The sequence below is a fragment of the Gymnodraco acuticeps genome, unplaced genomic scaffold, assembly GCF_902827175.1.
Source record: "Gymnodraco acuticeps unplaced genomic scaffold, fGymAcu1.1, whole genome shotgun sequence".
Lineage (NCBI taxonomy): Eukaryota > Metazoa > Chordata > Actinopteri > Perciformes > Bathydraconidae > Gymnodraco > Gymnodraco acuticeps.
Window position 1 is genome coordinate 1,982,461 of NW_022991584.1, and position 15,327 is coordinate 1,997,787.

A 15,327-nucleotide genomic window follows, 5' to 3' on the forward strand; every position below is an offset into this window, starting at 1 on the left:
AAAAGGAGATGACAATATTTAGTTGTCTACATTTTTCTTTTTTGAACAGGGATACAAAGGGGTACAATTTCTAAAAATGGCAACTATATTATTTATCGTTTTCTCTATACTGGTTTGTGCCTTCGTTACCTTTGTAGTATTCTTCATCCTCGATGTATCTCGACAAACCGAAGTCCCCGAGCTTCACACAGTCTGGACTGGCAACTAGCACGTTCCGCACAGCAATGTCTCTGTGACAAAATACAATTGAAACAGAAAACCAAAGTTTACAGATGGACATGGTAGAAGTGGAAATGATCCAGAGGGTCTTCACTGGCCCTAAGCCCTCTCAAATGAACCTGAACTCGCTTCTCAACCACTGTTGTACTGCCACGACTGTAGCAGAAAACAATAAAAAAGGAATCTTTGCATTTTCCACACAAGCAGAAAGTAATTTCCTTTGTCTGTGTTTCCCTTCACAGCAGATTAAATCCAGAGTGGCTGCTTTAAAGCCTGAAATCTGCTGACAGGAGTCTGCAGAAACAACTCAGCGAAACATATCTGACATCAACATTCTGTAATGTTTGGCGTTAGTATAAATAATTCAAGTTCAAATGACATTTTTTCTCTTCTATTGTCACTACCTTATATGACTCCACTTTGCCTCCAGATGCTGTTTTTCTAGCTGTATTCATCTATTGAGCTGTCAACTTGCCTTTGTCCTGTGAATCAACACTGTGCACTAATCAGGCTCAGATTTACGAAAGTATTCCAGGAACATACTGTAACCCCGAAACTCAAAACATAGCAATATAGTATAGTATGTATACGTTTATATTAGGGCTGTCAAACGATTACAATTTTTAATCAGATTAATCACAGCTTAAAAATTAATTAATCATGATTAATCACCATTCAAACTATGTCCAAAATATGCCATTTATTTATGAATATTGTTGTGGGAATGGAAAGATAAATGAAAGAAGGCGGATATATCCATTTAACATACAGTATCTATGTTTATTATAAAAAAATTCTGCATGTCAAAATGAAAGACAACCCACACACCTATCAATCATCAAACCGTGAGGTCTTAATTCATTACGTGTTGATTTCTATCAACGGGGGAGTACTTCAGGAAAGTCGGACAGAGGGGGGGGGGGGGGGGGGGGGGCGGCTAGTGGATTACTTCGTGACCACAGAGTGTAAACGTTGTGATCAGCTGTTTTAGCGCAGTTCTCCAGTGAAGGGGGGGGGGGGGGGGGGGAGTCTGCCTCCACAGCCGGTTGGCGTAGTTTTGGCACAATTCTGTTGTACAGACCGACGTTAACAGCAGCCCTGTCTGTGCACACGGAGACCGACTCTGTCGTCCGGTGATCTAACCTCCTTCTGGAAAAGCTTCACAAGTACATCAGTACGCAAATGCGCTTTGTGACACAAGTGACGGTACGCATTTCAGATTACGCACATAACCTGCGTACCAGTTATGTGCACCCCTGTACTACAGCAAAAGTATTCTCCGTCGGGACTTCATGCAACAACACCACGCCGTTATCAAAGATGTTCTATTGAGAAGACGATCACTACGTGACAAAAGTTTTCAAAACCGTGGCTACTGAAATCAATCTTACTAACTGCTGTCTGTGCAATTTACTCCGCGAGTTGGCAGACTTTATTTTGCTTACTTTAACATCATTTTTCATGGTGGGACTAAGCCATTTCTTGGTATGGGTGTAGCCTACCCCAGCCATACCCTGGCGCTGCCACTGGTGGCACGTATGGGGCGGGCCATTCTGCACATGCGTTAAATGCGTTAAATATTTTAACGCAATTAATTCAAAAAATTAATTACCGCCGTTAACGCCATAATTTTGACAGCACTAGTTTATATACAACAATTTATGGAGGATGTGTGAAGTGATTGGAAAAATGGATTTTGAATCATGACTATTATTTGAGAAATGTAAAAGTCTTAAAGCCTACAGCAGCTTCTCTACTTCCTGGATAGCAACATAAAAATAAGAAGTGGAGCCCCTCACCTGTGTACCATGTTGACCCCTGCGAGGTAGACCAGAGCTTTGCAGATCTGCAGGCTGAACAGCACCAGCGTAATATCAGTCAGCGTACTCTGGTTCTGGGTCAGGTAGTTCCCCAGCTGCAACATACAGGCAAGACAGAAAGTTACTTTCACAATCTGCATAGGAAGCATATTACATTACATTACATTGCATTTAGCTGACGCTTTTATCCAAAGCGACTTACAATAAGTGCGTTCGACCAACAAAATACAAACTTGAAGAAAACAGAATCATATAAGTACATCAGGTTTCATAGAGCAAAAACATTCAAGTGCTACTCAACTGGCTTTAGGTAAGCCAGTCCTTTATTAGTATATAAGTGCTTTGTTAATAGTTCTATTGCTCGAAGTGGAGTCGAAAGAGAAGAGTTTTCAGTCTGCGCCGGAAGGTGTGTAAGCTATCTGCTGTCTTGATGTCAATGGGGAGCTCATTCCACCATTTTGGAGCCAGGATAGCAAACCCACGTGTTTTTGCTGATGGGAACTTGGGTCCCCTTCGCAGCGAGGGTGCAGCGAGCCGTTTGGTTGATGCAGAGCGGAGTGCACGTGCTGGGGTGTACGGTTTAACCATGTCCTGGATGTAGGAAGGGCCAGATCCATTCGCAGCATGGTACGCAAGTACCATTGTCTTGAAGTGGATTCTAGCAGTTACCGGAAGCCAGTGGAGGGAGCGGAGGAGCGGCGTGGTGTGGGAGAATTTAGGAAGGTTGAAGACCAGACGAGCCGCTGCATTCTGGATGAGCTGCAGAGGTCGGATGGCACATACAGGTAGACCAGCCAGGAGGGAGTTGCAGTAGTCTAGGCGTGAGATGACGAGAGCCTGGACCAGAACCTGCGTCGCTTTCTGGGTCAGCAGGGGACGTATCCTCCTGATGTTGTAAAGCGTGTATCTGCAGCAGCGGGTTGTAGCAGCTATGTTTGCAGTGAAGGACAGTTTGTTATCTAGGGTCACACCCAGATTCCTTGCAGTCTGAGTCGGGGAAACAATAGAGGTGCCGATGTTGATTGTTAGGTCAAGAGTGGGACAATCTTTTCCCGGAAGGAAAAGCAGTTCAGTCTTGTCAAGGTTGAGCTTGAGGTGATGAGCAGACATCCACTGAGAGAGGTCAGCTAGACAAGCAGAGATGCGTGCGACGACCTGGGTCTCTGAGCGGGGAAAGGACAGAATTAATTGGGTGTCGTCAGCGTAGCAGTGGTATGAAAAACCATGCGGGCTAATGACAGATCCGAGCGAGTTTGTGTACAAGGAGAAGAGGAGGGGACCAAGAACAGAGCCCTGAGGGACCCCTGTAGTTAATTGACAAGGGTCGGACTCGGACCCTCTCCAAGTAACCCTGTAGGTGCGGTCTTTGAGGTATAAGGTGATGAGGGAAAGTGCAGAGCCTGAAACTCCAAGTTCTTGGAGAGTGCGAAGGAGGATCTGATGATTCACCGTGTCGAATGCAGCAGACAGGTCCAAAAGGATGATGACAGAGGAGAGGGAGGCTGCTTTAGCAGTGTGCAGTTCCTCAGTGACAGCAAGGAGGGCAGTTTCTGTGGAGTGACCTGCCTTGAAACCAGACTGGTGCGGATCCAGAAGGTTGTTCTGATGGAGATAACAGGAGAGTTGTTTAAAGACAGCGCGTTCAAGTGTTTTAGACAGGAACGGAAGGAGAGAGACAGGCCTGTAGTTTATAACATCAGAGGGGTTGAGAGTGGGTTTCTTTAGGAGAGGGTTTACTCTTGCCTCCTTGAGACTGTTTGGAAAGTGACCAGAAGTCAGAGAAGTGTTGATGAAGTGGGTGAGAAACGCTAGAATATCAGGAGCGATAGTCTGAAGGAGGTTTGAAGGGATAGGGTCCAGAGGACAGGTGGTAGGGCGGGCAGAGGTAATGAGGGTAAGAACCTCACTTGGAGAGAGAGGGGAAAAGGAGGTCAGTGTGTGGGTGAAATGAGGGTCTGGTGACCCAGTGGTGAGTAAAGGTGAGTCAGAAAAAGAAGAGCGAATATCATCAACCTTTGGTGGTTAACAAAGTCGCTTGACAGAAGGGAGGAGGGGGAAGGGGCTTTGGGGGGGTCCAGGAGGGAGGAGAAGATGGAAAATAGTTTTTTGGGATTGGAATAGGAAGATTGGATCTTATCTTGAAAGAAAGTGCTTTTTGCCTAAGAGATCGAAGCAGAGAAAGAGGAGAGGAGAGCCTGATAGGTTAGGAGGTCGTCATGGTGTTTGGATTTCCACCGTTTCCGCTCTGCTGCCCGAAGGACGGTTCTATTAGCACGCAGTGCGTCATTTAGCCAGGGAGCAGGAGGGGACTGACAAGCCTGCCGAGATGTGAGAGTCCAGAGAGGATGAGAGAGTGGAGAGGAGAGTTTCTGCAGCAGAGTTTGGAGGTAGGAGTTGGAACGAGTCAGAGGAAGGGAGGGCTGAGAGCACCGATGAGGCAGAGGGGGAGAGGGAACGAAGGTTACGGCGGACAGGTGCAGGATGAGAAGAGATTAGTTTGTTATGTTTGGAAAGGGGTAGAGATAATGAAATGAAGAAGTGATCGGATGTGTGGAGCGGGTTTACAGAGAGGTTAGAAGTAGTGCAGGTCCTTGAGAATATGAGATCAAGGACATTGCCAGCTTTATGAGTCGGTGGGGACGGAGACAGTGAGAAAGCAAAGGCGGTTAACAGAGATGTTAGTTCGTCTATCTTCCCTGTCTGGAGGTTGAAGTCTCCGAGAAGTACAGCGGGAGGGCCAGTTTCAGGGATGTGTGAGAGGAGATTATCTAATTCCTCCAAGAAGTCCCCCAAGGCGCCTGGTAGACGGTAGAGAACAACAATGGTTAATTGTATAGGATGGGTTACTGTGACGGCATGGAATTCAAAGGTGGAAGAAGTGAAGTTAGGTAGCTTGAAGAGGGAAAAGCTCCATTTGGGTGAGAGCAGGAGACCAGTGCCACCTCCTCTGCCAGTGGGTCTGGGTGTATGGGAGAAGGAATATGCTGTGGAGAGAGCTGCTGGGGTGGATGTGTTGGATGGAGTAATCCACGTCTCAGTGAGAGCAAGGAAATCCAGAGACTGCAGGGAGGCGTAGCCAGAGATGAAGTCAGCTTTAAGAACAGCTGACTGGCAGTTCCACAGGCCGCCTGAAACTAGATGTTAGATCTCAGTGGAGCACGTGGGATAGACGAGAGCAGGCCGGTTATATCGATTACGAGATACACGGGGCCAGTGATAATTGCGAGAAGACACATGAACAGGGGCCTCATTTATAAAGGGATATACGCTCAAAAAATGGCGTACGCCAGTTTCTACGCAATGTTTGCGATTTATAAAATACTAACTTGACGGGAAAACGTGCGGTCCTCCACGCAAAATCTAACCCATGCGTACGTACTAAGCACAAAAACGGGAGAGACGAGAAACTGCGACACCGCGTTGGCAGAAGGAAGAAGAGAAATATGTGGAAATAATACCATAAAAAAATGTTACCTCTCATTTATCATATGAAGAATTCATTTTCTAACATTGATTAAAGCCAATCTTAAAATGATTAAACAAACGCCTGTTTGAGACTCCTCAGTGCACACAAAAACACAACTTGGAGAAATAAATAAATACGGATATGTTATTTAAAACCACCTCGAATATGTTGTGTTAATGTTATGAAATGTTTTCTCATAAATGATGTGGTTTTGCATTTCTATAGGTTGTATGAGCATGGTTTTATATAGGCTACTACCATGTTTAATCATGTTTTATGCCATTTGCTAAGACTTGATAAGTCGCTCATAAAACACAGGAGGTATGGAAACTAAGAACACCATATGTGGTAAATTGTACAGCTAATATAACACAACACATTAGTTGTATTTCCTTTAACTGGTGGATATAGAGTTGCTGCAGTGGAGATGCTGCGCACAGCTGATCGACAGCTGGGACACAAACCACCAAATACGAAAACATAATTCAGATCCAGTCGTCATGACTCCACTCCGGAGGGATTCCCCGATCATTTCTTACAGTCTCTCATCAAGGGGGTGTCTCCTGTCCCCGGTACAAACACACTGCCTGAGGAAGGCTATGTGTATTTTTTTTGTCATGAACCTTTTTCGGACCACTTCTTTATTTATTTTGGTGACGATCCGACCTCCATGCTGCTACTCTGGTTCAAACGGCATCCACCAAACAATATGATTTATCTCAACCTCCCCAAAATAACCAAAATCTGAGATGTATTTTGTAGCTGTTCTGTCGTCATTTCCTGCTATCTTCTTCATAAAGTCAGTCAAAATGAATGAATGAATGAATGGGCGTTTCTTTGACTATTTATAGGCAAATATGGGCGTTACGTGAAGCCCGCAAAAGCTGCACCGCATTTCGAGTCGATTGTGATTTATAAAGGGAAACCGGCGTAGGAAGTACTGTACGCACTTTCCTCGCCGGTACGCAATGTTTGGTGAATCGGAAAATGTCGGAACATTTCTGTACCTATTTTTTGGATTTCTACTACGTAAGCAACCTTCCCACGTGAATCCTACGCACGGCGTTATAAATGAGGTCCCAGGAATGGAGAAAATACACATGATTATAGCAGGAGGGGCTAAACAACCAAATAAAAGATACTTAGCTCAATCAAAGTAGGATTTGTCTCCTCTTTGCCACCCTCGTGACTCCAGCAGGACTCTGTCTGACGCTGAAGCTGACGCTCCAGGAAAGTGCTACCTAAAATGGACACCTGATAGGCATATGTAACTATAAACTAGAGTTGTGATGTGTGAAAACACTTGTTTCTCTCCTGTACTTGAATTTTACTTCAATGAGATGAGCTGTGTTATCTGATGTGTTTTACTGTATATGGTCCCCAGGAAGCTAATATGTACAGCTAATCCCGAAGCTATGCTAATGGTGGTTTTCAATAAAGAAAGAAAGAAAGAGTCTTTGGGCCCCTTGGTACCAATTGAGCATTGTTTAAACACCACAGCCTACCTGAGTATTGTTGCTGACCATGTCCATCCCTTAGTGACCACAGTGTTGTTCTGTTGCTGGCTTGATGATTGTCTCACTTTTAAACGTCATGTAAATAACCTGCTTAAAAAACTAAGGGTTAGGCTAGGTTTCTTCTACAGGAACAAGTCCTGTTTCTCGCTTGAGGCCAGGAAAAGGCTAGTCACTGTGACCTTTTTACCTGTGCTGGACTATGGTGATCTGATGTATATGAATGCACCTGCCAATTACCTGATCAAGTTAGATGCTGCGTATCACAGTGCACTAAGATTTGTGACAAACTGTAAAGCATTAACCCATCACTGTACCCTGTATGCAAGGGCTGGTTTGCCTTCGCTAACTGTACGGAGGCTCAGTCACTGGTACATTTTTATATACAAAGCCATGTTAGGGAAACTTCCATCCTACATCTGCTCCCTGATCTCACGGCGAATTGTAAGTGGCTACTGCCTGAGATCGCATGCTGTAGTTTTATTAAATGTGCCAATTGCTAGGACTGTCTTAGGGAAGATAGCTTTTAGATGCGCAGCTCCTCTGTCTTGGAATAGTCTGCAATTGAAATGGAAACTGAGCAATCTGGTGCCACTAAATGTTTTTAAAGCTCGGTTGGATGCTACTCAATCGGAAGCTGTTGGTACCTGCTCATGTGGATAGTTATTGTAAATTGTAATCCCTGTAATGATGCTGAAAGATGTCCTTTTTATGTTTTTATGTTTCATGTGGAACCTACTTGAGCAGGTATCCCTTGAAAAAGAGATCAATGATCTCAATGGGATACACCTGGGTAGGTGGTTTGAAATGAAATTGAAAAGTGTACCCATATTCTGATAATGCGCCATGTAACAAAGCCCAAATAATTTCAAACTGGTTTCACGTGACAATGAGTTCACTGTACTCAACCGGCCCCCACAGTCACCAGATCTAAATGTATAAAGGTGAACCTAATAAAGTTGCCGCTGAGTGTAAATGAACATGGCACTTACCTCTCCATGCTCATACAGCTCCATGACGATCCACACAGGGTCCTCCTCTATGATGCCAATCAGTTTGACTATGTGCTGGTTATCCAGGTTCTTCATAATTACTGGCATACACACAAAGTTCACAGCGTTATTGTTATCACATTTATTTCATTATATTCTATGCATTTCTTTAATTACCTGCTTCACTCATGAACTTCTCCATCACATCAGGTGAGCAGTCTTTGCAGGTCTTCACTGCCACATTGGTCCTCTCTCCATTCTGTTGAATCAATAATACCAATTTAATGGGAAGTAGTGAGATTTACACAAGCAGAAAAATATTGTGTGACTTATTTTAATAGTTTATTGATATTTTAAGTCATTTTTCAAGCAATAACATGTAACATTTTCCTCTTCCTGCCTTTCTTGTCACAAATGTACTGATTTTCTATATAATATGCGACAGTTAACTAGTATTTTTGGTAATTTGGAATTGGATAAACGATTAATCTGTAAATATTAATTTAGGTTTGAGATGACAGGATAATTGATAATTAATATTATATTTAGTTGCAGCCCTACTTTACATGTAATGCACATTAACACGGAGTTACAAATATTCTATAACTACATATTAATGCAGCAACTATGTCTCCTGGTAAGTATTTTACTATTTATATTAATCAATTATAGTTAGTTCATAGTTTGTTTTATTACTTTTTTTTATTTTTGGATGTGGTATTTATGTTCTTCAACTAGGAAAATACACTTACTAGTTTTTTGTAAACTCCATCGTAGACTTCCCCGAAAAAACCCTCACCAAGGATTCGGCCAAGAACAATGTCGCTTCGGTCGATCCCATACTTAACAACTACCAAAAAAGATGTACATTCATGAAAGTTCAAAAGGGTTATTATTCTGCAAAATATATGAATACAAACTTTCAACTAACCTGATCTGGGCCTTTCATCCATAATCTCACAGTAGATATCAGACCCTGAAAATACAAAAAAAAGACCATTGTGTTTTTCTTTGTTTCGGTAAAATAAGGACAAAAAGTGTGGACTTTTCTGCATATTGTATTAAACAGAGAAGTTATGTACAACTTTTTAAAACTGTCGGCTCACCCATGCTGTGTCTGATCGAGCTGGTGTCTCTGCTGCTTCAGAGAAAAGACAGAATGAGAGAAAGCTCCGCTCATAAATTGCCAACTTATAGCTCCTCAGAGCGCTGACAGAATTCAATATAACAGCCTTTCTCATCAATAACTCTCATAACTCAATATCTTCTCATTTCATATTACAACAGCACAGCCTCTGCAGCTACTGAGGCTGATAGAGGGCACAAATCATTCAAAGTTGTAAAACAGCCAAACATCTACTCACTCTGTGGGAATCTCAGGCAGGGCGTGTGTATTGGCATCTAGGAGGGAAATGAGATCAGATAAATGAGATGATTCTAGTTTACATAATGCAATGTTCTTACTTTTATGTAGCTTTTAAAGCTCCATCATAACTGTTGTAAGGTGATGTTGCAACAGGGGAAGTGGCAGAGACGTACACACCTTTATTTGGCCGGTAGATAATAGACTCATCCGTGTCATTCTCCAAGCGGCTGTACCCGTCAATAAGGTCCATCATGTTCTCTGCCATAGGGACGGTGGCCACGTTGATTGACAGACGCTATCAGATAACGGGGAAAAAGGGCGATGTAAGCACATGTCAAATTTCCTGTGCAGACACTCTCTTTAGAAATGATATTTACTTATTCAGCTATTGTGATTCTTAACACTGTCCAGAGTAATATTGTATTATAGGTAGATAGTGTACTTACTTGTCGGGCCCCCTCTATGAAAAGGTCTAAGAGAGCCTTGCCGTCCCCCTGAGATAAGCATTGTATTTTCTTGATCTGTTTGAAGTCGGCTAGGAAAGAAGGCTGAGCCACACACAAAAAAGCGATGCACAAAGATGATCATTATGGCTGATTATCTTAGAGAAGCTCTGTTAGATTTATAATGATGTAGCATCCACTGACAGAGATGGGGTCGTTACTAAAAAAAAGTAATATATTACATATTACATATTACTTTAAAAAAAAGTAATATATTACACTACTTCGTTACTCTCTACATAAAGTAACTCGTTACTTTACTCGTTACTTTATTCGTTACTTTACTCGTTACTTTACTCGCAGGGCCGGCCCGCCCCTCCCTACAGGCAGATCACGCAGACTGCGGCGCACCTACAGTGTGCGCGCCACAGTTTTGCCTCTGCGAGACTCCACTTGCACCCCCAATTACTATTGCATTAAGGAAGACATAACACAAGTCTTTCTTTTGATATGCTCTAAAATAGGCTACCAGCCTACCACAAGAAGCTAACAGTCTGTGAAACGTCAAGACACTAATTAATGAAACCAGTTCAAGACGCATTATTCTTATCATTCTTTATGAGCGCATAACGGTAAGGTATCTAATTACTTATGTATTTAGTATTCCATAACTTAGTAACAGAGATGGTCAAACTAAAGTGGTAGAGACATGGCAGAATTCCTACAATGAAGCGGGGCATTGAACTGTTCACCCGTGAGAGGGCGATCAACAAAAGAGAGCGAGCGGCCTGTTGAGGGAGTTTACAGATGAAAAGACTCAGCCATGTTTATGCAGCACTGCACGTGGAGATGTGGTCTCGCAAATCGCGCAGATGACATAGGCCTACATGTATATAAACCTGCGGCGGAAACCCCTCTTGTCTGTCAGTGAGTGTGATTATTTTATAAAAGTAACGAAGTAACGCGTGTCGGGGCAATGTTAGTAACTGTAGTGCGATTACTAAATTACAAAAGTAACGCGTTACACTACTCCGTTACCAACAAAAGTAATATTATTACAGTAACGCGTTACTTTGTAACTTTGTAACGCGTTACACCCAACTCTGTCCACTGATGGCAAGATAATCTTTGAAAATATATTTCTGGACACAAAATATCCAGCAGCTTTAATTTATGCTATCAGACTAAAGGGGAAAATATGGTATTTCCATAAATTATAGGATTGCTTTAAATGAACAATTCGACATCTTTGGAAATGAGAGGATTGAAACAACTCTCAGATTTGTATCAATATCATAAGTAATAGGTTGTATCTTATTTTGGTTTGTTTCATGAGTACAAAAAATGTATAGAAATATAATGTGGTTTGATGAGGGGTTATGCATTGGATTACTTCTTGGCCTCGAGAAATTGCTAGTCAGAGTAGACCTCAGGAAGTTACTGTTAATCATTACATTTTAGAGATGCTGATAAGTAGATTTAGTTTATAATGGACTAAGCTGCCTGTTTCCCCTTGTTTACAGACTGTATGCTAAGCTAAGCTAACCGACTGAAAAGTAAAGCAATATCATTCTTCTCATTTAACATAACTAAAATATTCTATAAAAAAAATCTAGTATTTAGCTAGATAGATTAGATATATAATACACAAAAACATAACATAACGTGTGCATACTTAGCCTCTGCTTTTGTAATCATGTTTATTTCCCCGTTTCTGGTCAAATAAAGGATTTCTGATTCCTCACAAGCTATACTGAAATCTTGCTGTGCTTACCGCTGAATCCTTCTGTGTGCGTTGGCGAATCCCCCTCCCACCGATGACCAGCTCCACCGCTAGACTCCAACCTTGCTGTTGACAAGTGAGTGTTCTTAAATGTTTTTAACATTAATGTGAAACCGAGCCGATTAAGGCTTGGAGAACATGCTGTTTATAAGCATGGGATTAAGGGGGCCACTCACCACAAGTTCACATGGGAAAACCTCTTCATCATAAGTGGCAAACTCTTTGAGGGTCTCGAAAAACTTGATCATGCAGTCGTCCTCCTTGAGTGTTGCGTACTGTTGAAACGTCTGCTGGATCAACTTCCGTAGCTGCTTCGACTGGATCACAAGCGGGGGGATTTAAACATATGATTTTAGGTACACTGATGAAGATCTAGGTCTGACTCAACTCATTAAGAATTGAAGTCATGGTAAGGATGGTTTACCTTCATGCTGTTTATAAGCTGTGGAGGAAAGAAGAGGTCCAGGCCCACTTCTTTTCTAGATTTGCAAAGGAAAAGTCAGAAAAATTGTTGAAATTCAAAAAGAAATGTGCTTACATTTTTTTTCAAAACGTCATGTTTTAAATGTCCTATTTTGATGAACTACACAAATAAAGTCAAGCTTCTTAAAGGTTTATTCAACAGGATCCATCAGAGTTAATTAACTCAAAGCTCAAAATAATGAATTAGGTTGTATTTCACAAAAATGACAGTGAGAAGATGAATTGCACTTACTCTAGCAGCTCAAAGTTGGACTTCTTCTCGAGACCTTTTGCATTCATGTCTTTGTAGAACCTCCTGACAAAGGTAAAACAAGTAACAAGTTACAGAAATATAACGAACGTAAAGAAATTTGAGGGCAGAAGAATGAAAGGACTGAGGTGACTGACCTGATCTCCAAACAACCGAGCTGCAGCGCCATCCCATCACTGACCTTAGAAGCATGATACTGCATGTAATCACTACGCACCTGCCATTAAATAAAACCGAGAAATCAGATTAACAATAAATAGCAATGTTATACTGGACATGTTTCCATTCCTGTTTTAACAGAACTGAAGGTTTTATAATATGATTTGTAGATTTGATTCAAACAAAAAGAGTGCCACCTAAAGTCAAATCAAACCTTATCCACACAAAACCACTCCAGTACACACACACTGACAGCTGCTCTTCAGGTATGAAAACATGATTGCTAATATCCATTGACAAAAAAATAATTCTATGCAGGCCCAAAAGTAAAACATAAAATACAGTAGCTTGTTACCTGTTGGTAAAAAAACACTAACGTAGATCTGTCGTCTTTGAATTTTTCCAAGAAATTGACAGGAACGTATCTGATACGAAGGTCATACCTGCAGTTGAGAAAAGAAAGATACACCATGCATGTTTATAAAATGCCATACTTTAATATAAAAACTTACGTTGTCTCTCAACAGATAACTTTTAAATTAGGGATACACAATATCATTAAAGGATATGGTCAAAATGTGCAAATAGGTTGGAAAATATCTAAATTACAATATTATTTGCGATAAACAGACAGATATTAAAGTGAACTCAGCTTAAAAACAACTCATTTCTTATTTAATTAGAAAAAATTAAGGAATGTAAGTTTGAAACGATCACACGAGGAAAGTTAAAGTGAAGTGTTTTACTGATTCTTTCAACTAGCTAAACTCACTTTAATGTTGTGTTTACTTGCATAAACTGACTTTGCATTGTCGATAAATAAAGCAACATTACGTCCTGGTAGAGGGCCTGTACCTCCACTCAGCTTCTATGTGATTGCTCTCGTAGCGCTGCTCCACCTCCCCGACCGTCAGATCTGGGTGCAGCCAGTGGAGTTCATCTGACTTCAGGTGCTTCAGCAGGAGGCCGTAGCATCCCGAGTGTTCGATGTTCGGCCCCAACCGACCACAGATCAGGATCGAACGGATGATGGCCTGAAGGACGCAGAATCAGCATTTATTTTTAAAATAATTAATATCATGAATATTCAATAACCCTTCAAGCTACTTCTAGTGGTTCAAGGATAACAAATTGTGAGATGAAGCACCGAAAGACCATCATTTCTGGTGGTTCCCATTCACTGAAAGAGAACAAGATTATTTGTGCACTGATAAAGGATGTATTACTTTCCTGTATGTTATGAAATGTGAATTTGTAATCTAAAATATATCAGATAAACACGACTTCCCTATCACTGACATCTGAAACTACACTTCCTTTCCCCATATTTCTGTCGATTCCTCTTACCCTAATTTGCCAGGAGCTGTCACATTTAACCAGCTTGAAGTTCTTGCCCAGGTTGTTGTTGGTGCAGAAGCACACTTTGAGGATCTTGATGGGGCCTCCCTCCCCGGCCGTTAGAGAATCAGGGTTGGACTCTGCGCTGGTCGGTCTTGGACTTGGCACCTTCCAGGACAGGGTCTCCCCGGACATCACCTCATACATTTTCAAGGCTGGGTTGGCACCATCATATAAACTTCATTCTGTTCGAAAGACAAAGGGAACAAGTCATCAGTCAACCATCAGGGCTCCAACACTTCCATCCAGAAGTTTACAAAGCATGTTCTGTATAATAATGTGCTGTTAAGACTGTGTTCCAAGTAAAGCATGTTTAACTGAACTGACAATGTGTCTTTAACACAAGAGTACTGTGACTTCTTTATAGCACTGCACACTTAACATTTCTGCTGTGATGTTGTGCCATGCAGTGACTCATATAATTTCATTCTGAGATCCGCTGATTACATTCCTTCCTAACCGTGATTTCAAGTGAGGGCCTGAGTGATTCACAAAGAAAACTTGGGTCAGTGTGGAGACTTGTATCTTCTAAATCAGCGAGAAAAACTCCTAGAAATCACCACTTCTCCCAAAATACAAACACAACTTAAACGTTATTAGTATGTGCTGTTGAAGGGAAACAGAGGCTGACAGAAGAGTGTTGTAAAACAAAACAACACCTTAAATCCAGAGTTTCCCACAGATCTGAAATATACTTGGGGGGGTGGTGGTAGTGGGGGTTGAGGTGACGTGCAACAACATTAACATTAACCTTTCTGTTGGTCGCTTGTTAGCAGACCCTTCACGCTAGGGCTGCACGGTATTGAAAAAAACTGACATCGCGATTCCCTCCCCCCCTGCGGTATATATTGCGGTTTTTTTAACCTGTTAAACCCCAAAGTCCCGGCTGGTACTTTACTTTTTTTTCACGACAGTGTCTCAGGGGATCGTAATATTTAAGAACCTATTAATTTGTTATACCAGATTAACGGAAATAATCTCAGCTAACTGACGATACAAACCATTTTTACCAAAACAAAACACAAGTCTCATAAGAAGCATATACATGACCCCTGAGCGAAAAATGCTAACGCACTTTGGCACAGAACTCAAGATAAAAGTACCCTTATTATTACTTATCGTAGCTGCACTTACAAGATATCCGATTAAAGCTGAGGTTCCACAGATTATTTAGGTATATAGTATCATCACTGAGTGATCTGAACTCGGACAGGGGAAGCAAACACAGACATCACAACACGTACCATTACGTAGCTTCTAGGGGAGACGTCTCACCGTAGCTGTCAATCTGATCAAAGACGTGTTCAATGGCATTAAAACGAGAAAGAAAAAAACGTGGCTGAATCGGTTAATCCATAGGTTTTTAACGTCTCTGTATACAAAAATTATTTAATTTATAATCCATAATTCAATTTGTATGTAAATATCGCAGAG

The 15,327-nt window shown here is 41.6% G+C and overlaps 1 protein-coding gene across 9 annotated transcripts in view; it reads right to left on the reverse strand.

The window, feature by feature from the left end:
* Nucleotides 1–15,327, reverse strand: part of ptk2bb (protein tyrosine kinase 2 beta, b) — a 28,480-nt gene that overhangs the window by 6,189 nt on the left and 6,964 nt on the right. For 4 of the 9 annotated variants that reach the window (XM_034197694.1, XM_034197691.1, XM_034197698.1 and 1 more), the window contains exons 2-19: nt 13,843–14,078; nt 13,351–13,529; nt 12,851–12,938; nt 12,474–12,553; nt 12,319–12,381; nt 12,028–12,082; nt 11,780–11,920; nt 11,595–11,669; nt 9,824–9,925; nt 9,555–9,672; nt 9,376–9,412; nt 9,118–9,152; nt 8,943–8,987; nt 8,764–8,861; nt 8,189–8,270; nt 8,012–8,112; nt 2,019–2,134; nt 130–230 (exon numbers count right to left, since the gene is read on the reverse strand). In XM_034197694.1, the coding sequence (XP_034053585.1) occupies nt 130–230; nt 2,019–2,134; nt 8,012–8,112; nt 8,189–8,270; nt 8,764–8,861; nt 8,943–8,987; nt 9,118–9,152; nt 9,376–9,412; nt 9,555–9,672; nt 9,824–9,925; nt 11,595–11,669; nt 11,780–11,920; nt 12,028–12,082; nt 12,319–12,381; nt 12,474–12,553; nt 12,851–12,938; nt 13,351–13,529; nt 13,843–14,040 (1,714 nt within the window). In that variant the 5' untranslated portion in view covers nt 14,041–14,078. Of the gene's footprint in view, nt 1–129; nt 231–2,018; nt 2,135–8,011; nt 8,113–8,188; nt 8,271–8,763; nt 8,862–8,942; nt 8,988–9,117; nt 9,153–9,375; nt 9,413–9,554; nt 9,673–9,823; nt 9,926–11,594; nt 11,670–11,779; nt 11,921–12,027; nt 12,083–12,318; nt 12,382–12,473; nt 12,554–12,850; nt 12,939–13,350; nt 13,530–13,842; nt 14,079–15,137; nt 15,162–15,327 lie in introns of those variants that run through there. The other 5 variants (XM_034197693.1, XM_034197695.1, XM_034197699.1 and 2 more) reach the window with 5 other exon arrangements.